The sequence below is a fragment of the Carlito syrichta genome, unplaced genomic scaffold (assembly GCF_000164805.1).
Source record: "Carlito syrichta isolate Samal-C Ts95f unplaced genomic scaffold, Tarsius_syrichta-2.0.1 Scaffold304701, whole genome shotgun sequence".
NCBI classification, from domain to species: Eukaryota; Metazoa; Chordata; class Mammalia; order Primates; family Tarsiidae; genus Carlito; species Carlito syrichta.
Window position 1 is genome coordinate 226,016 of NW_007248797.1, and position 22,338 is coordinate 248,353.

At 42.0% G+C, this 22,338-nt stretch overlaps 1 protein-coding gene across 1 annotated transcript in view; it reads left to right on the forward strand.

Annotated features, from left to right (window-relative positions):
* LOC103263014 (dedicator of cytokinesis protein 2-like) overlaps window positions 1-22,338 on the forward strand; it is a 298,126-nt gene that overhangs the window by 203,116 nt on the left and 72,672 nt on the right. Inside the window, exon 27 of the mRNA XM_008060687.2 lies at window positions 2,258-2,353. Within this exon, the coding sequence (XP_008058878.2) occupies window positions 2,258-2,353 (96 nt within the window). The remainder of the gene's footprint in view (window positions 1-2,257; window positions 2,354-22,338) is intronic.

The following is a 22,338-nucleotide window of genomic DNA, read 5'->3' on the forward strand; positions in this document are numbered from 1 at the left end:
TATCACAGAAACAAAGAAACAGAATACCATATGATCTCACTCATAAGTAGATCTAGACAATTATCATAATACTATAAGAAAGGGGTTGGCAATAGTGGAAAACTGCAGGGGAGGGTCACTCTGTCACCCAGGCTGGAGAACAGTGGCACAATCATGGCTCACCACAGCCTCAGCCTCCTGGGTTGATGATCCTCCTGTCTGAATCTCCTAAGTAGCTGGAACCACAGATGTGTGCTGCTACGCCTGGCTAAGGTTTTGAATTTTTGTAGAGACAAATCTTGCCATGTTGCCCAGGTTGGTCTCCGATTCCAGGGCTCAAGCAATCCTCACACTTTGGCCTCCCAAAGTGCTGGAATTACAGGCATGAGCCACTGTGCCTGACCAGGATATATTTTGATAATCATGTCTTCTTTCTTTTTCTGGCCCTCCCCCAACTAGAACTCAGTTCCTTTTATCAGTTACTGAACCTAGAACCCTTTCATCAGTTACATTAAGAGACAAAACCACAGTTAAGTTGAACACAACAAAACCTCATAACCTGCTTACAAATGATCCAAATACAGGGACCTGGATTTAAAGTGGGCATGGTGGCTCAAACCTTTAATCCCAGAACTTTGGGAGGCCAAGGCAAGAGGATTGCCTGGTTTGAGACCAGCCTGGGCAACTTGGTGAGACCTCGTCTCTACAGTAAGTCAAAAAATTAGCTGAGCATGGTAGCGCTCACTTGTAGTTCCAGCTACCTAGAAAGCTGAGGCGGAAGGATTGCCTGAGCCCAGCAGGTCAAGGCTGCAGTGGCCGTGAGCGTGCCTCTCCACTTCAGCCTGGGCGACAGAGTGAGACTCCAACTCAAATAAATAAATAAATAAAAATAAAATGGGACCTGTATTTAAATGTTACAACCTGATTCACCATAAATTTCTACCCAAGATGAATAATGTAGCTTCTGTTGTATAATAGAGTGTGTGTGTGTGTGTGTGTGTGTGTGTGTGTGTGTGAGTGTGTGTGTGTATACATACATATATATGTATTCATATGTATGTCATTCATTTTTTTCAGCCACCATTTATTTTGTACTTTTTTGATATCAGGCTCTGACTAGGTCTTTGAGACACAAAACTGTTTCCAAACCCAAGCCTGTATCTCCAGAGCTAAACAATGTGTTGTATCATGGTTCTCAGCCATCAGAATAACACATGTAAATTTTGGAAATTGTTGATGCCCAGTCTCTGTCTCAAACTACAGAACCTCCTGCAGTAAAACCAGTTATGTGCATTTTTCCAGAATTGCAAATGTCACTTTTCTGTCCCCATCAACCTTGAGAGAACCTTCTACATTTTGTAGATAAGGGAGTCAAGGCTCAGAGAGGCTAAGTGATAAGTGAGATTGCGCAGTTGGCAGGTATAGCATCGAACTTCAGACCCAGAACTTCTGAACCTAAAATCCCAAGGCCTTTCCACTTGGCCATGACCACCCTCACAGGTATGCGTGGATGAAACTTTGGGCCCAAAGGTTGTGCTGGAAAAATGATCTGAGGATGTAGGTGAATGCTCATGCAACCCTTGCTGACCACAGCAAAAGCTCAAAGAGCTATCAGTGAGTCCTACAGAAAGTTCAGGGACCTGTGTTTAAAGTGAGCAGAACCCTATACATGTGACAACCTGACTCATTGTAAATGTTCGCTCAAGGTGGATAATGCAGCTGCATTTAAGATTAATCCCATGGTTACAATTTCTGTGATATAACCCCAGTCCCTGGGATCCAGAAACCCTGCCTCCCTTACTCGTTCCTCTAGCCTAGGGGTGACAGTGGCTTCCTGCTTTTGCTGACCTCTAGGTCACCTTGTTTGGTGCCTCAGGATCTCTATCACTCATATAACCAATTTCTTGCATTCAAATCCCTCCTTATTCCAGCTTAGATCCTGACTGTTGACAAATGAAGAAACCAAGGTTGAGACACATTCTATCACTTAACCAGTGTAGCACAAATTCTTGCCAGAGCTAGGATCCTAAACTCAAACCTCCTAAATCCAGAGCCTAAATAATCTTACTAATTTATATTGAATGTGATTGGTGGAATTCCTGGTGCCCAAAGCAGGTGGTGATGGTGATGGAGAGATAATAATGATGATGATGGTGGGGGTGGTAGTGGTGGTGGTATTGGGGATCACCATGTCTGACCCCTATTGTCTGTGTCCTTAGGAAGATTGTGCTGCTCCAGTGTCCTGGTTGTAACATGGATATTTCTGACTGTGTTACAGGCCGTCACCTACTACCACATCCAAGAGATCATGGTCCAGCTGCTGCGTACGGTGAACCGCATGGTCATCACAATGGGCCGCGATCATGCTCTAATTGTGAGTAGATGCTTTCCTCTTGTCAAACATTGCAAACTCTTCGGAGTCTAGGAACAGATTTTCCTGTGGGCTAGATCACCTCGAACACCCCGTGCTGATTGTTGCTTTGTTTTGGAGGACAAGGGTCAGAATTTTCCTGTCTGAGTTGGGAGGACATGAGCATTAACTCAAGTCACTGAAATGAAACTAGACTCTGGACTTGTCTACTAAGCTGAGTATATCAGCAAGGCTATACTATCACTGGTAAAGACAGAGAAGTGAGAGAAGCTTTTTATAAATGAAGAAGATAGAATGTTCCAGATGCATGTCCACCTGGAACTTTTTTTGGCCTAGAGTCAAGTGATGCCCACTCTTGGGGTCCTGTGATCATGGTTTTCTACATGGCTTCATTGTGTGTTAATTCTGCCCCTAATGACAGTTAATTCAAGGTCATTGCTACTTTTGGGGTTATTCTTCTGCACAGACACTATATTCTGAAGATCAGAATATTTTGGCCCTATTATCTGATTATTTTCCCAGACACAGAACCCAAGTGTAATCCTATAACCTCTTCCTTTGCTTTGAGCAAAGTCCAAAATTCAAACACAGGGACCAGTCACCAATGTCATAAGTATGTCCAACTATGTCAATCCTCTGCTCAAACCTGCTGGTGGTTTCCCATCTTACTCAGAATAAAATCTAAGCCATTACCAGGCCCGAAGTGCCTTCTGGCCCTTGCTCGTTCATTTCTGTGGTCCTCCCACATAGAAAACCTGATTCCATGATTCTTGGAATCTGAAGACTTATTCTCTCTTTTTAATCAGATCCTGGTTCAGGTGTCACCTAATCAAAAAGGCTTTCCTGTCCTGACCACCCTGTCTACAATACTCAGCATCTCTCCGTACTCTTTCAACCTCTATACCTGACTTTGTGATTTTTCTTGGTACTTATAATCTGAAATGTGTATCACCTTCTTTGTTTATTGTATAGCTCTCTTCATGAGAATATGACCTCCAAGAAAGTAAGCATATTTTTCTGTTTTGTTCATTGCCATGTCTCCAGGTCATACAAAATCACCTGGCATGTGAAGGGGGACCCAAAATACCGTGGAATTTATTTTTTAAAGACGTGTATTTATTCTAACATGTTTGAACTTCAGTCACCTTTAAAGTACTCTCTGTTTAATGCAATATACCTATTGAGATGCCTTTTCCACTGCTCAAAGCAGCTTTTGAACTCATCAATTTTGCTGCCTTTTAGTGCTTCTGCTGTTTTTTGTCTCACCTCTTCCTCATCAGCAAAACATTTCCCTTTGAGGACTTTTTTCATCTGGAGAAACAACAACAAAAAAAGTGATATTAGGTGAATAGACAGGGCAGGGCATGGGGTCAAGCTGTTTTGGGTCCAAAACAACTGGACACTCAGTGTGGTATAGGCAGGCGCACTCATAAATCACCCATCAGGAAATGGGCAAACACATTGAAAGAATCTCAAAAAAAAAAAATCCACTGAAGCTGAATGCAACCTCTCACCACAATGCTAGTTGGTACACTGATGCTAATGGGTTGCTAGAACACTTAACTGGTGTGGAAGTCTGTGTTACAAGGGGCTTGCCCCACAAAATATAATTCCTGTTTTTTGGGGGTCCCCCTCATATAACAGGTGCTCAATCAATATTTGTTGAATAAATGAGTGAATGAATGAATGACATGTACCATGCAGAAACTCTAATGTTTAAAAGAAGGTGAATGCTTCTTAGCTCTGACTGCTGATTTATATCATGCAGAATTGGGCCATATAGTTGTTAGAATTCCCAAGTTGTCAAGAGAAGCCTAAAATTCCCATATTTTATGTGAAATTTTCTGATAATTTATGTTTTGGCAGCTAACTTTTTAAAAAATAATGTTTATAAGGTATATCATAACCCCCAGATAGCTGGATTTACTTTTCAAAATACCCGTCTGAGAACTCTGCTTTAACCTGGCACAGTGAGGTGGGTTTGAAGATGTCAAATGACAATATAATCCTCCTTCATGGATGTAGAACATAATGTCTCAAGTACTGTTCTAACAGTAGTTGAGAAGGATTTGATTCCTAGAAGCAGTCTCTTTGACCTCAGTTCTGTCTGCTTATGTCTACATATGTTTACTTTATATATATTGTGCACTTTGCTTTTTTAGAGACAAGGTCTCGCTTTGTTGCCCAGGCTGAAGTGCAGTGGTGCCATCATAGCTCATTGTAGCCTCAATCTTTGGGGCTCAAGTGATCCTCCCGCCTCAACCTTTCAAGTAGCTGGGTCTTTAGATGCGTGTCACCATGCCTGGCCAATTTTTTTTTAACAATTTTTATTTTATTTTTAAACAATTTTTATTTTGCTTTGTTGCCCAGGCTGGTCTCAACCTCCTGGTCTCAAGCTTCCTGCCTTGGCCTCTCAAAGCACTGAGATTACAGGTATGTGCCACCATGCCCACCTAATTTTTAAAAAAAATTTGTAGAGACAGGATCTCCCTATGTTGCCTAGTCTAGTCTCACCCTCCTGGGCTTAAGTGATCCTCTTGTCTCAACTTCCCAAGCAGCTGGGACGATAGATACTTGACAGCACACCCAGCTAATTTTTTCAATCTTTTTGTAGAGATGGAGTCTCACTATGCTGCCCAGGCTTTGTCTCAAACTCCTGGGTTCAAGTTTTCCTCCAGCCTTGGTGTCCCAAAGTGCTTGGATTACAGGCATAAGCCGTATGATGGACATTTAAAAAAGTGGTGACATCCACAGAGAGCAGCAGCCTTGCCTGGCATGCCTGTCTTCCTGGACCAGTGAGCTGTGTGACCTGGTCTTTGGCATTTGTCTCACTTACCATCCTTACCATGAAGTATCACCATCTCTTATTTGGTTATAAACTCCCATATCTTTAGCTCCTGTACACCACTTGGGTAGACATTTTATATCCTCCCTAATCTTTATTTCTTCTTTTTGGAGCAAACCTAAAGATGATCATCAATTCATTTAGCTAATTCTGTATTCATCAGACTCTTAACTCTCTTTCCTTTACAACAGTGATTTTTAAAAACAGGGCCTGAGTTAGAGGAAGCACCCAATAAGTGGTGTCTATTAGTATTATTTTTTCTATCTGGCACACAAGGCTCTCTGTCCTGTTGCATTATCTACTCAGGAGAGTGATCACAATTTGGTTGTTGTTCCCTACCACCAGTTCTCTGAGCCTTTTATTTGATGCTCTGCCCTGGTGGCTCATTCCAACACACACTCTTCCTGCTGCCCTGTCCATCTTTGCCAGGACAGTCGCCTACTCTGGAATGCTCAGTCCCCACTGCCCACCAAAGTAAGTACTAAATGCATTAGCCTAACCATTTTCAGTTTCTGTGACCTGATCTGTCACAACCACATTCTTCAGTGTTTTCATCAACTTTTCTCCATCCACATATCCAGCCAAATGGATATGGATGTCTGGATATTGCCCAAACATGCTGGCACTTTCTTCCTTTGAGGCTTAGCTTCCGCTTCTTTCTTTGTCTGGAATTCCTTTTTATCCTACTTAGTCTTTCAGGTCCAGCACTTAGGAAGCTGCCTATGTTAGGACTTTCCCCTATTCTAAATCACACACCTCTCTCTACCTTAAAAAAGAAAACAAACCAGTTTTATTGAGGAATAATTTATATACTTTGCTGAAAATATTGAGTTTGATGAGTTTCAGTAAATGTATACATTGTGCAGCCTTCACCATAATTCAGGTTAGAGTCTTTTCTTCACTCTGGAAGTTCCCTTTGCTGTTACTCTGACTCCCATCCCTTAAGTAACCACTCATCTACTTCCATCTCTGTAGATTACTTTTTCTGGAAATTTTATGTAAATGATTTCATGCAATTTGAAGTCATTTGTGTCTGACTTCTTTTCTTAGCATAATGTTTTTGAGGCTCATTTAGGATTTAGGATAGATCAGTACTTCATTTCTTATTATTGATGAATAATATGACATTATATGAATATACCACATTTCATTTATTCAGTTGCTGGTTGATGGATATTTGGATTGTTTTCAATTAAAAGTTGATGGATATTTGGATTGTTTTCAGTTAAAAGTTGAAAACAATCCAAATATTCATCAACTAGCAACTGAATAAATGAAATGTGGTATATTCATATAATGTCATATTATTCAACAATAATAAGAAATGAAGTACTGATCTATCCTAAATTCATATAATGTGTTTTGACTGAATATGTTTTGATTTCTCCCAAGTAGAAATTGAAGAGTGGAATTTCTGGGGCATACGGGAAGTGTATGCTTAACTTTATAAGAAACTGCCCAACTTTTTTCCATAGTGGCTGCACTACTTCATAATCCCATCAGTAGTGTATAAGGTTTTAGTAATCTACATCTTTACCAGTACTTATTATTGCCATTCTTGGATTATAACAGTTCTAATGGATTTATCATAATCCTAATGGCATTTCATTGTGGTTTTAATGTTCATTTCCCTGATGACTAATGACATTGATCACTTTTTCCTGTGCTCTGCCTCTTTTTTTATTTTTCAAATCATTTTTATCTGTGAGCTTGTCATAGTTCCTCTCTTATACCATAAGACTTTTAAAGGCTCATGCCTAACTATGAAATAAAATAATAGATCTTCCTCACAGAGTCACAGTGGGAATTAAATCAGAATAAGCATTTGTACATGTTCTTTCTATGCATAGTGTTCCATTATTTATTTATTTAACATCGAATGAGAACCTTTTATATACTCAGCACAAAGATTCAGAAATGAGTTAGGCATGGTCTGTGCCCTCAAGAAAAAGCAGACCTCTTCTGACAGGATGTCCCTAAGTTATCTCAAACTCGCTGTGCCCAAAACTCAACCCATCACCAGCTCCCCAAATCCCATGTCACACTGCATCTGGATTCAGGGTCTCAGTTTGTGGTACTGCCATCTTTTAGACCCAGAGTCATCCTTGACCCGTCTTCTCTCTCACCTGCCTGTCTCTTCCAATCATCCCCTAAGTCCTTCTGTTCTCAGCACATCTGGCCTCATTGCCTCCACACTTTGGGCTGGACAACACTCCCCTTGCTGCCTCTACTCCCCTGCCATGTGCCATCAGAGCCCCTGTGCATGGCTAGGTCATGGTACTCATTGTACTTAGTATACTGTAAGGCGATATTCTATTTTTGTGCTTCCCTCCTACATTCTGTGGACCCCTGAGGGCAGGTACCACGTTTTACTCATTCTTTTATTCTCAATACCCAGCAGGGTGCCTGGCATACAACTGGTACTCAATTTTTTTTTTTTTTTTTAGCAAATGAAGGAACTAATGAAGGAATGAATGAGTGAAGTACTCCCTGGAAATGCTGTCATTTTTTACCCACTCTTCCACAAATGTGTTTTCTAAATATGGGAAATCCGCATTTCAGAGAGTAAGGAATTGCCTGCTCAGATGTTCCCTGCCCCCTGGGCTCATCCCAGAAGCCTGGCAAAGGTTGTAAGTTGCAAGCTGTGTCATTAGTCTCAATGGCTCTGGAATTTGTTCCTGTAATTACAACCCTGAGAGTGCTGAGTGGGGCAAGCCAGAGGCCTGCAGCAAGCACACCTTACCAGGAGCAGGAGTGTGCCTGAAATAGAATGGCAAAACAAACAGGTTTTTCTTAAGATATAGCTTCATTTTCATAAAATGGGCCTTTCCAGCTATTCCTAGAACAGAAATATCTCCTCCAAATTAAATTAAAATTAAAGAAAATGATGTTGGAAAGTAATTACTCAAGGGTCAGAGGTCCCTGTCTTAGCGCTGAAGGCCCCAATTTCAATTCGAATTGAAATTTTACAAGGAGGAGAGATTCCCATTCCACCCGTCACTTTTAATTTTCCAGATGTGATTTTTATTGGTTAGTTTCCATTGCTTAGGAATATTAAACAATCAATATTTATGGTAAACACCAGACATGTCTAGTATTTTTGAAATCCCAAGAGGTCCCCAAACGAGTGTGAGGTAGCTGGTTGCAACTCTCATTCTTAGGTGGAATTAGTGACAGTTCTTTTTTTCTTATTTGCAGGAATAGGAACATTGCAATAAAAGGTTTTAGTCATTAAAATCACAGGAACCATGGGGCTAGGATGGATAGCTACTTGGGCTCAGCCCTTTGTAATTATCATTTGCTGGAAGTGACCCTTCCTGAGTTTTCTGTAGATCACTCTGAGCAATGAATTGTTGATGGTCACAAATGAGCAAAAGGATACTTTACAAAAACAAAAGGCTTTTATGTGACTGGTGTCCTTTCTCCCTCCCTTTTCCATAGTAGCTGCTTGTTTATTTAAGTTCCCAAGGAATTTGACTTTGAGGCTGAGAAAGGGAACCTGGTTTGTAGGAAGGAAATTTTGAATAAGAGAGGTGTGTGTGTGTGTGTGTGTGTGTGTGTGTGTGTGTGTGTGTGTGTGTGTGTGTGGATTTGACTTTGTAACTTTTGCCAATTTAACCTCTTAGACCTTGGCTTCTTCTATGCAATGAACAGTATCATTTTTGAGATCGTCTTCATATATCTAAGTTTCCTGATTTGGCCAATTCCTATTCTCTGTCTCTATCTCCCAAGCTCCTGAGTCAGGGACCTAAAATAGATTTTGCTTTGTGTGCCAACCCTGGCTGATGGGGGATGGCGCTGTAGAACTGTGTTGGGAAGGATGTAGAGGCTGCATCTTGGCTCAGTGGGAAGGCCTGCTGAATTGATTAGTGCTGTCTGTCACGGTACGAGACCGGGAACAGCGATATATGCAAGATACCTGTAAATACTATGTATGACTGAAACCATTGGTTTTTTCTGGTTCAGTTCAAAAGTTCTTGAATAATCAATATTCTCTTCTGCATCTCCTTGGTTCCTTTAAGAAAGTTGTGGTGTAAGAGCAGAAAAGTAATGGAAAAAACCGTCATGGAGAACCTATCTTTTACTAGGGAATGGCTTCTATGTGCTACATGCAATATTTTATCAAATGTAAGATATACCATAATTTTATGTGCCCATAAGAAAGAGGGCATGCTACCAGACAAACTGTGACACAGACTATCTTTGGAGATGTTAAAATATAAAAAAAGAAAGTTTGGCTCACAACCCCCACCTTGTGATGAATCCTCACATACAGGTAGTTATTGCTGTCTCCATTGTTTAGGAGAACAGACCATAAGCGTTGTTAGGTCTGGACAGGGTGAGGGTGGAGAGGCGCAGGGAGGCGCGCAGCACTGCCGGGGCTGGCAAGCTGGAGGTGCGCGCTGGAAACCCAGAGATCCAAGTAGATTGCAAAGAATTGCGACACAGAGGTGAGAGAAGAAAAGATTTATTTAAGAAAAGTTCAATCCCCACAGACAGGGAGTGGGCCTACACGCTAGGTGAGTGTGGTGTCTTAGCCCCCCAGAATCCTGGCTTGAATCCTTTCCTTGGAGATGTTACACGTGACTGTCATGACTGCTGTGACTTCCTTATCGACCACCTGTGGATGTCTTGGAGAACCTGTGACACAGAGACCCATTAATGTCTGCCCACATTATCACAGCCCCTAGAGAAGGGCGTGACAAGGATTCTAATTCTCCTGCACCTTCCCAAACGACATTCCTTAGACCTAATGGAGGGTGTAACTCCCCTTATCTCCTAGGCATTCTCAGTGGATAGCTTCGGGGGATCTTTGGCTTTCCTGTAGATAGGGCCGTTCTGCTGGAAGATTGAATCCCACCTGCTCTCCCTCTGAGCGGTTATAACTTTTGTAATTACAAGTTGCATGACTTTTACAGTCCTTGCCCAATGCCCGATGTCTTAGGCCTTGTTAATTCCCTTTATTCTAGGCAAGCTTGATTGCTACTATGAGATACCTCTGATACCTGGAAGTCTGTTTCTGAAAAGACAAAGTCGGTAAAGTTGATTTTACCTAAAGTGTGCATTTTTCCAAAAGCATAGCTTCTACTTTCTTATCATTGTGTCAGGGTTTAAGAACAAGATGAAAAATGGCTTCCCACTCTTGGTCTGTCCTTTCAAGCATCATGGCTCAAATTATATAGCTAGTGGCAATAAGGCAGGGCATGAACAGAGACCCCAGATTGTGTGTCAAGGCTAAAGTCACACGGCTAGTGGCAAAAAGACAGGTCTTGAACCAGGGACCCCAGAGTGTGTATAAGTGTCTAGTCCTCTATGTTCTCTTCCAAGAAGATATTGTCCTGTCTTGAAGGTCTTAGAGGAGCATGAGGAAAAATGTCCAGGATTGTTTGGGCTTTATGAGGGGTGCTTCTGGGTGCCTTCTCTGGCTAATGCATTCTGCTGCTGGCTGTTCTAGGCTATCCCCTGCCTCCTGTCTCCCTAGTGCTGGGGATGGACAATCCCATAGGGAGAATCAGCCAGGAAACTAAACACTGCCAGAAGTTCTTGGAAGGAAAACAATCTGTTAATTTTGTTGAAATTGGGATCTAGCCTTTATTCTGGGTAGTTAAAATAAGCCCCTGGGTGATATATTTTGGGCCTAATTACCCCAGTTTTCACAGAAGAGTCTATTGAGTGATTAAATAAAGGTAAATTCAGTTGGCATCATACCAGCTCTGGAAATTCAGAGTAGTGTGTTCATAAAGAAAAAAAGTAGAAATCTGAAACTTACCCCATCCTCTGCTATTTCCCCTCACGATAGTACTAAGGTCTCTGGAAATTCAGAGCAGTATGTTCATAAAGAAAAAAAAGTGGAAATCTGAAACTCGCCCCATCCTCTGCTGTTTCCCTTCCCAATAGTCCTGAGGACTCTGGAAAGCGCTTGTGTCCTCAGAGACGGGGGCTTCTAGGCTCTGACTTCACTTTTCAGTCCTGGAACATGAAATGGGAAATGACCCACCTGTGTGACCACTCTGAGCCAGACTGTGAACCAAAGACTCTAGGTGACCTGCACAGAGGTCCATGCAAGATAGTGTGAAGTCCTCTCAACCCCTGTCCATCGTGAGCAGGTGTGAGGACAGTCTAGGCCATGAAGAGATGTGGCTCCAGCCAGGATTAGTTAGCTAGAGGCAGGAGAAGGAGACCCTCTCTGTCTCCAGAACCCTTTAGAAGCTCCATGCTCACCTGTTCTCTTCTCAGCACCCCGCACCTTGTTGAACAATATTTCTGATAAAGCAATCATTTATTGAGCAAATAGCATGTGTATCAGGAAAAGAGCCAAGCACCTCATGTATTGTACCTCACATAACCTGCATCAGGTGATCATGTTTTACGTCTGAGACAACAGAGACCCTGAGAGGTCATGTAATTTGCCTAAAAACCATACAACTTATTAGTGGAAGACCTGGGATCTGAACTCAGGGAGTACTGTCTCTAGAGTCCCTGCTCTTCAGTAGTATGTCATACCTAATACACTGTTAACAACTGGAGGTATTCTTTATTTGAGAGATAATCATGAACCCTTTATACTGAGTTGCCACCCTGCCTACATTAATTCCTGTGTTGTGGAATTAATGAGATGATATATGTGGCAACTTTTGGAAATCTGTAGAACAGCATAGAATTGTTGGTGGTTTTTTGATGACACATGATAGGTTTAGGATCTATTTCTTCAGTTCTGGTTATTAAACCACAAAAAGCAATAAGCTTAGAAAAAGAAGTTTTTGTTTATATGTTAGTACTTGTGAAATAGTGGGCTTAACGGAAGTGAACAGGTGAGCATGGAGCTTCTAAAGGGTTCTGGAGACAGAGAGGGTTTCCTTCTCCTGCCTCTAGCTCAGCCTCAGCTACTGTCCATCCTAGACCATAAAGACCCTACAGCTCCAAGTGCTTCCCTCCCCAATGATGTGACTAACCCGAGTCGAGCCGTGACCATCCCTCACTGGCATCCTTGGTCTGTAGGACACTGTTAGTGAACACCTACCAAAGGAATTAAAGATGTTTACTGTCTACTTTTACTTATATACAACCACCCTTCTTTTTCTCAACATGCAAGTGCTATGATGTTACCTTCATCATAGGAGAAGGAGGGAGGAGGAGTTGTTGTTGAATAAATGGATCAAGTGGAGAGGGAATGGGGTGAGGGGGCAAATGCTTCCTCTCTAGGATGTGCTGCTGGTGAGAACGGTTAACACTGATGGGCACCTGTGTGACAGAGATGGTGCTGAGCACTTTAAGAGTATTGTCAGGTTTGATCTCAAACAGCCATCAGAGTGTTCGAACTCCTTGCTCAGTGTGACCAGCCTGTAAGGAGGAAGCTAGAATCGTATTCCATCCAGGTCCGCCAGGGCTCACTATACATGTCCAGGAAATTATTTTCCGGAGGTAAAATTCATTTAACTGAGAAAATTCCTGAAAGTGTGTGTATATGTGTATGTATGTGTATGTATACATATGTTCATGTGTTTTGTGTTCACGTATGTGCCTGTGTGTATATATTTGTGTATGTGTGTGTGTGGTTGTGTGTATATGTGTGTATGTGTTTATGTGCATTTGTGTGTATGTGTTTATGCATATGTGTTTGTATGTGTCTGTTTCTGTGTGTATGTATATATGTTTGTGTGTATATGTGTGTATGTGTTTGTGTATATATGTGTGGGTTAGTGTATGTTTGTGTGTATATGTGTGAATATCTTTGTGTGTATGTGTGGATATTAGGGGAAAATTAGGGAAGGAATCAAGTTAAGAAAGAAAATAATAAAAATTGTACAAGAGACTTGAAATTACAATTGGTAGCCAAAAGGTAGCATGATATACCCCGGGGTAGTCTGGTTGCTGCTTACTATGGTAACATGGATGGCATATATGTCCTTCATTTTGGGAAGCATTGCTTTATAAAGATTTGAGTAATTGCATATGAGGGTATACTTGGCCTAAAATATATATGCAGAAAAATGAATTAATATCTCAACTTTCAAGGAGCCCGTAGCATGTATGGGCAGAGGTCATTATCAAAGTGAACATCATGGAACTGGCCTGGGTCTTGAATGCTATGAACAATTGGATCAGGTGAAGAGGAAGGGCTAGGACTTGAAGGGGGAGCAGTACTCCCTGGCTCCCCCTGCTCGTGGTCTGGGGGAACTCCTGTTATTGCCCAAGGCCATTTTCCTTCAATGCCCTATGGTCCTTTGTCCAATTTCCAGTTACAACATGACCACACCATAGTGGAATTTGCTCCTTACCTATGCTCCACAATAAACTATGACCCATGAGGGAAGGGACTGTATCCTTTTATCTTTGAGGTCCCCACCCTTCTATCCAGGGCGTGGTATGTATCACACACTCAATCCATGCTTAGGAGAGTGAATTCATGGAAGGAACCAACTAATGAAGGAACAAGTTACTGACAAATTTCACAAAGTGCTGTTTTAAAAAGAAGGCAAGAAAAGATTTGTTTCATGACAGTCATTTCCTCAAGGATCTTTTAAAAATAATTCTCCAAATGCTTTACTAGCTCTGTGTGATAGAATTCTTTTAGACAAATTAGAGTGCAAGAGCTGGGCGTAAGAGAGCACGTTTCATTTTCCAGACCTTTCTTCTGTTCCTTAATCGGCCACAGAAATGAGAATTAAGAGAAAACATGAGGTTTCTAGATGTGTTGAGACAGCTCTGCATTCTTCCTGTTCTGCCCAATGAGTAGACCTTTGCTGTGGTTGAGAGAGCTCCTGAGTATTGAAGATCATGGTGCTGCTGCCACTGCTGCTCCTGCCATGAAATCTTCACTCTTGACTCAGAACAATCGCTTTATGGTTCTGCAGAGCAGGTGAGCTCAGGACCTGGAGAAACTGGGGACGGAGATGGGGCCTTCATTGGCCACCACACTCTCAGGGACTGCAGCCATCAGCTCCGAGAGAGAGAGAGAGAGAGAGAGAGAGAGAGAGAGAGAGAGACAGACAGACAGACACAGAGAGGGACAGAGAGAGGGAGAGAGACAGAGAGAGAGGGAAACAAAGAAAGAGAGAGAGAGAGAGAGAGAGAGAGAGAGAGAGACAAATAGAGAGGGACACAGAGAGAAGGACAGAGAGAGAGGGAGACAAAAAGAGAAAGGGAGACCGAGAGAGAGAGACAGAGACGAGACAGAGAGGGAGAGAGGGAGAGTCAGAGAGACAGGGAATTGTTGAGCAAGTTCTAGGACACGCAGTCACCCAGAAGGACCAGTAAGTCATCAAATCCTAATCAAATTACCTCCAAATATCTTGATGCTTTTTGGTTTCTGTTAGTTGAGCTGGACAAATCTGACTGTAGACAAGTCATGTTAAGTGTGTTTTTAAAGGTAACATGCTACTGTCTCTCTGGTTCTGTTTCCTGGCACTGGAAGAGAAGCAGCTTTCTCTTGTCCTTGGAGAACTGTAGGAGTAGAGCATTTGCCTTTGAGCATTGGCAGGGCACCTCTGTGCCCCGTTGCCTTCCAAGGGCTGTGGAATTAGGGAGCAAGCTCTGGAGTTGAAAGGATTTGACAGGCTAGGAGAGCTGGACATCTTTTTTCTCCAGGAGTGAGGAGACCTCATGCCACAGCTAGGAAGTCTCTTTACAGTTCAATCTTCAGCACCCTTCTCTGCAAAATGAAGCTAATAATGGTGATTGCCTGCCAATCGTGTGGTAAGGATGGAATAAAAACACGTGTGAAGCTCACAGCACAGGGCTTAACACATAGTAGGCCCTTGGTAAATCGTAGCCGTCATTCCTCTCTCTGCACTGTCATCTTTTCTGGCATTGATCCAGGTGTCAAGAGTAAGATTACACACTGTTTTACAGTGCTGCCTTGGGATCTTTCCTGGATTCGTGAAGTCATGCTAAGCTGTTGCTATAGCCACCGTGAAATATGATGGGGCACCTTGTGTCTGTTTCAAAGGCCTGGATCCCAGTCTGGGAGGAAAAATCCATCAGGAGTGTCCTTTCCTGGGGATGTTGTTGAGAAACAGAAACTGCTCTTGCGGAAACCCTGTTGGAACAACAGTTGACAACACAGGCTCCCCTGCAAGTCTTGGGTCAATGTCATCTCTGCCTGGGCACTGGCCTTCTTAAGTGACTTGCAGGAACCAATTCTGTCAAATGAGCCTTCAAAATCAGAACCCATTTTTCCTATATGTATGTGACATTCATATAATGATGCATTTGTCCAGCCATTAAGTGATATTTATGATTATTTTTTAACAACATGAGAAAATTCTGTGACTTTGATACAGAGAAAGGGACACAGGAAGATAGCAGCACCAACAAAAACAACAAAGTCATCAAGGAAACAAAAGTTCAGGGAGAGGGAAGAAATATGGCTCCTTACTTGGGGTCCTTGGCCTCCTGGAGATCAGACCTTATTCTGAGGCTAACATTGTGTTTGTGTCTTCTGCTTAAGGGACCTGATTTGCACGATTCTGGAGTTTTACTTTTTCTAAAGTCATCTTTCTTTCCTTTTATAAATCAGGAAAAACAACCTCAAACACTATTTCTTCAAAAATAGGAATTAAGGCCAGGCACAGTGACTCAGGCCTATAATTCCAGTCCTTTGGGAAGCAGAGAGAGAAGGATTGCTTGAACCTGGGAGTTTGAGATCAGCCTGAACAGCACAACCTTTTCTCTACAAAAAAAAAAAAAATTAGCCAGTGAGGTGGTGCACGCCTCTAGTCCCAGCTACTTGGGAGGCTGAGGTGGAAGGATCACCCAAGCCCTGGAGATCAAGGCTGCAGTGAGCCATGAGTGTGCCTCTGCACTCTAGCCTGGGTGACAGAGTGAGATTCTAACTCAAAAAAAAAGGAAAAAGAATTAATGAGATAGTCAGATTTACTGGAGCATTTTCATGTATATAGTTTCACTTTTCTTCTAAATAGCCCATGAAGCCAGAAAGGCTGGCGGTTTCTTTTTAAAGATAGAGATGTGGTGGAGGAGAAGATTCTGTTCAGAATTATGGAGAACATCAGAGACAGAAGTTAGTACTTGCGGCCAGTTCTAGTCTGTCTCTCTTTCCCTGTACTGCTTTTTCGCACAATGTCTTCGTAGCCATATTTTCTCCCAATGCACTCAACAAACATGTACGAAGCTTTTACAGCATCTCCAGCAATTCATGATGCCCTTGGAGGGTCCCAGAGATGAAAATGGCACTTCTGTCCCCTGAGGACTTTTCTTCCTGGTGGAGATGAGCGTGAGAGATTGACAACAGAAATGTCAATGTAACATGAAAAGTGGCAGCCTGCACAACGTGCTGTGGGGACTTGGAGGATGGAGTGACTAATTCCATGGCAGTGGCGGGGGATGATCAGAAAAAGTTACAGAGAGGAGGTGACATTTAAATTGCAACTTGCTTTCTGGCATGAGAGTTAAGAGCCCAGGCTCCCAAATTTGGCAGACCTTGAAAGAACTCCAGCCTTCACCACTTCCCACCTGTGGACTTTGACAGATTATTTATCTCCCCCAGCCTCAGCCTCAGTTTATTCTTCTGGAAAATGGGGGTAATCATAAACCACCCTGTGGCAAAGCCTTCAGTAATAGCTCATTATAACGTAAGGGACTAGAGTTTTTACCATCACTGTCAGTAGTAACATTGCTACTCTTCTTTTCTTTCCCCCAGATGAAATTCATTTCCTATGGCATATGGGTAATGGAATTGTGTCCCAGGTAGGAGGAACAGCATGTGCAAAGTCACTGATATGCAACAGCCTCCGATTTTTTTGGAAGGTGGCAGGGGGATGGGGTTTAAAAAAGTGGACTAGTAGGAAGTTAGGCTTCAAACATTAGGTTGGTGTCAGATCATAAAGAGCCCTGTTTGTAAGGAAAGGAATTTTTATGCTCTAGGATGGTGATGGGGTCCAATTAGAGTTATGAAAGCCAGGGAGTGACACAGCCAGATGTGTGTCTTAGAGAGGTCCCCCAGGTAGCTGCGAGTGGGTGGAAAATGGTAAGAAAAATTAGGTACTGATGGCCAGCACAGGGGTCCACATGGATGAGACAAGGCTCCTGATGTTGAAATCTTTCAACTCAACTCAACAAGACTTCCAGGACTGGGATATTGAGGGATGAGGAAGGTGGTTCTTCCTCTCAGGGAGTGTAAAATGTAGTGGGGAAGGAGGAAGGCAATGAGAAATAGCCACAAGGAAATACAAGAACAGCATTGGAAGGGTCAAAAGGAGGGTGGCGTGACATCCAGGTGGGGTGAGTTAGAAAAGGACACTTGCTTATTGTTGGAAGCCCCCACTGGGTCATGAGTTCTGTGGCTCAAGGGTGGTGCCTGCGGTTTTCCCTCAGTGCCACCTCGCCTGGCACAGAGAAGGGACTTGATAATGTGATGACAGACTGAGGTTCATCTGAGAAGTTCTCTTGGAGCAGGTGGATATGTAGGAGTGAACATGAGGCAGGGGTCTGAGCCATGAAACCCACCCCAAGTCAGCGGTGTGAGTTTGTGAATGCTGATTTTTGCATTGCTTCGATTTTGCACTCTTTGGTCCCCAACTTTCAACTGTGAAGATATATTGTTTTAAAATTTGAAACAAAAAAAAGCACACACACAAAAAATATAACACAGAAAACGACAACAGCGAATGACTTCTCCTCTCCTCTATCACCCACCTGTGACTTCTGTTTGTGGGGTTGGGTTCTGTGGGACTTGGTGTGCTCAGTAAAAGAACTCTCAAATTTAACAATTAAAATGACTCAGCCCCGTTGGTTGATGAGCAGTAAGACTTTTCCATCAGCATAACCAGGGTATCACAACACTGTGTGTGCTACCTGGGAAACCAAGGTGACAAACCAGTGGAGGTCACAGTGTTTAGCTAATGGTTTAGAAAATTGAGGGCTTTTTTTTTTTTGGTCAGGAGAGAAAATATGAGTTTCATTTGAGTAAAATTTAATATAATGTATTTATGGATTCTGAGAATTTGTAAAAGCCATTCATGATAATAAAACTTTTATTTGCTTCAGAGCAAACAATCCTTTGGTGTGAATTTATTGTCTTTTCATTTTAGTTGTGGTTTGAGCCAGGGCAAAATGCTTTACCCAAAATGCTCCTTTAGTGAGACAGACCCTGTCTCTTTTAAAATTGTATTTTGTCTGGAATGGACTGGGTCACATGTAATAAATTCTGGCATTTTAATAGAAACATTACAGGGAGAGTAGTTAACAATCTGCTTTAATTTCAAAACTCATTTACTCTTTCATATGGTAAGGCAGTATCTTGGTAAAATGAGCAAAATGTGCATTGGGATTTAATTATAATGGGAATTTCTTCTGAAATAATGTTAAGTTGGGCTGTCAGTTTTCAGGATAAAGGTCTTGGGGGTGGGTACCAAGAGCGGAAATCAGTGTCTTTTTGTTTCAGTGTCCTGGATGCCATGAGAAGCTCAGGAGAGTTAGAAGTCTTGGGCATGTTACCTGCTGAAACCCTAATCCTGGGAGTGTGGGTACAAAGAGAGTACCCACTAATAGTACCATTCCTATATGAAACCGAAAGGCAAGGAAAACTCTGGGAGTCATTTTTTAGTGTCTTCCCACTGGAACCAATTTATCCACTAATTTATTCCTGCAACAAAGATTTAAATCCCTTTGTGGCAAATGTTAGAGACAGAAAGGCAAGCAAAAATAAGCAGGATCCCTACCTTAGGAAGATGGCAGGGTAGTTAGAAATGCGTTCACCAAAGGATGGCACAGATATATGTACAAGGACAACTGTGCTGAGGATTTTGATGACAAGGTTCCTGGTGCTGGGTGAGTGTCTGAGAGGGCATATTTGTTATAGACAGGGTGGTGGTGGTAGCCATGGGAGACATGACCTAGGAAGCCCCAGCACAGCTACAAACCAGGTAGAAGGAACAGTGTATACAGACCCTTTAGGGATGGTAGGATGGTGGATCCAGGGAACTCAGGAAGGCTCAAGGTGATTAGAGGGCAGCAAAAGAGTCTGATGGGAGAGTCAGGGGAGGACACATGGTGCCTCTGGGTCATGGCAACAGACCTTATCTTACTTGCTAAGTATATCAGGAAGCCACTGGATGGTTTTAAGCAGAATGTCATGTGGTTCTGATCCAGATTTTGCCATGATTGCTTTAGTTTCAGTGTGGAGAAGGTCCTCGAGGAGAGAAAGAATGGGGGGTGGGAACACCATCTGGGAGGTGTCTGTGAAGCCAACTGAGACATGAAATGGGTTTGTAGCAGGAGGCCTGCTATGGAGAGGCACACTGACCTGAGGACCTGGTTTAATCTGCAACGAGAGAACCAAGCCGTGTGCACCAGCAGATGCTTTCTGCTCTTTACGGCTGACGGTTCTGTAGGAGGCAGGAAGAAATCAGACATTTGCAAAACCTCAGGAGTAGGGGTGGGATGACGTGGTCAACAGAAATTTAGGCTTTAAGCTGGTTAAAAGAAGATGAGGGGGAAGTTGAGGTGAAAGTATCTGAAAAGAAGACTATGATCATTAAGTCAGTTAAACATGGTTTGTACCAAATGTAGATGGTGTTGGAGCAGGATTTGTCCCCCAGCACTTTTTCTTGCAAACCATGCTTGATGGGTGTAATGATCATAAAGCATCTTTGTTTCTTGGAACTTAAAAAAAGAAATACGTTTTTAGCATACAGCAAGTTGCCTCTAGCTGCTTAAAATGAGAGTCTTTTCAAGTGAGGGTTACACTGAGGACTCAGCTCAGGGAATGAAGGTAAGAATGGGTTGCAAGTGTAACCTCGTGGTTCCTGGAATGATCCCAGCCCCTCAGACGTTCCACCCACCAACCAGGCTCCCAACACTCATTTCCCTAGGAGATTGCTGTAAGCCCGTAGGCAAATCATCTAGACTTCCTTAAGTGACTCAGGCTTAAAATGGAAGGGACCTAGCTCTGAAAGTCTCCTTTACCTTAGGATACTGGATTCCATGCAACAAGAATTCTTCATTCCTCAGAGTGCAATGCTGTGTTCATATGCCTGGGCATTCCTCTGAATCACTGAGGACTTTTTCACTTAATATTCATTGTCATGGTTTCTGGTGATCTAATAAGGCCAGGAGGAGTTCTTCCTTTGCCCTGGGAAAATTTTAAATTGTTTCTGAAAACCACTGCCCCCTCATGGTGGTATCTTCTGTCCTTTCTTCCACCTGTATCCCAGTTCACTTCAGTCAGCAAATGAATGAATGTGCATTTATTGAGTACCTGATCAGTGCCCTCCATGGTGCTCTGGGCTTTCAATCAGTTAATTATCAGGACACTCTTGGAAGGTGAGGGGATATAAGAGGATTATAAGAGGAGCCAGATACTCACAGAGGTGAAATCACTTGCCTAAGGTCATGTAGCAAAAAGAAGGTAGCAGAATGCAATCAAACCCAAGACTTCTGATTCTATATCCAGGGGTTTTTGTTTGTTTGTTTGTTTTTGGTTCTCTAAATTGGTATTTACCAAAGTGCACACTCCAGGTGTAAACAAGTAGATGTTAGATTGTTTATGGACAAGGCAGGAAAAAACATTGAATCACATGACAGGAAAGTTGTTTTCTTTTCAATTCTCTCCCTAACATCCTGATCAGTCAAGTTTGGTGTTAATGTGGCCTTAGTATGTATTGAATATTTGCTAATATCCCATTTTAACAAAGAGAGCTGGTCTTAGTCTTAGCACCCTCAACACTCAACAATGTTTAGCAAGAATTTAATAAAAGTATTTTGATTTCATCTTCTATTTTTGGAATGTGACATTGGTTTTCTTTATATTGGTGACATAAAGTTGCCTTTTAAGGAAAAACATTAAAGGGAAAATAAAGAAAAATGTTGAATAAATTAGAGTTCATAATGATAAAAATCGTCAGTGTGCACCTGTTGGAATGAAACTGGGACCAGCTCCATTGACCCATGCTGCCTTCCTCATTCCTGAAGCACATAGAGCTCCACTTGGTCATCCTGACACTAAGTTCTGAATCTGCTCTTTTTTTCCCTGAGAAATATACAAAAGCAATGATAATGTACTGAATGCCATACTTGCCCTTGGACCACTCAGGCTTCCTTTTTAGGTTTAAATTACATAACCCAAATCAGCCCAAGCTAGTAATGGAGTCTTAAAACCTAGAAAAAATATGTACGTTTATTGCAAAAGATAATATCCCATTTAAAACAGTTTAGAAATTTACAAAACCTTACATGAGTACATCGTCTTTAAGAAGGTGCTCTATAGATGAGCTGGTATTAAGTTCCAAGGATAGTGAGTACGCATTTATTTAACTACAGAGAAAGCAGCTACACATACTCCTGTAATTTAAGTTGATGTATCGGTCTTTTCCCCTTCAATTTAATAAAAGTAATTTTTGCTAAATTAATCTCTCTCCATAAAACCATATTACCTCAAGTACAGCATTTCTGTAGAGTAATATCATGGTAGATGTTATATCATATTTTACAAAGAAGCAGTGATTTTCACACGAATAAATGAGCATGGAGTTTTGGTATATGTGTGTATGTTTTTTTTAAACAGAGGATGATTTTTGTTCATCAGGAAAGTGGGTATCAAGTCCTTTTCCCTCATAGTGATTTTAAATGTTAAATTTTCAAAGAGAACTCCTTCCCAGTTTCAGGTTGGTGGCCCAAGCAACGTGGTGTTGTGCTTTGGTATAGAATCACTATAGCCTTGGTTGGTTTTATTTCTAGAAATGCCAACACTTTCCAGCCCCGGTTTGATTTAATTCAGTTTTGGGTTCTTGTGAGACCCTCGACTTAACATGTGTGTATGTCCACATGAGCTTCTTAATTTTGTGTGAGATACCACAAACATCTCTTCATCATACCGGACTAACTTTGGCCAATGATCCATCTCAGCTCTGAGTTGTTCTGCTCATGTGATGTGGGAACATGCACAGAGTCGATATAGCAGTTAGACCTAGGTGGTCTTATCTCCATTCAAGAAGGGACATACAGGCTTTGCAAATTTAAGCCGTTTGCCAAAGAAATAGACTGCTCAGTTGCCCAAGTCTCTTAATTCTAGGAACAGGATTGTTTTCATTCTAGCACAATGCCTAAGAATATAAATTTAGTTGAAATTAGTGTAAGCAAAGCAAATAAGATGGAAGCTCCACTACAAGATAAACTTACATAAGAG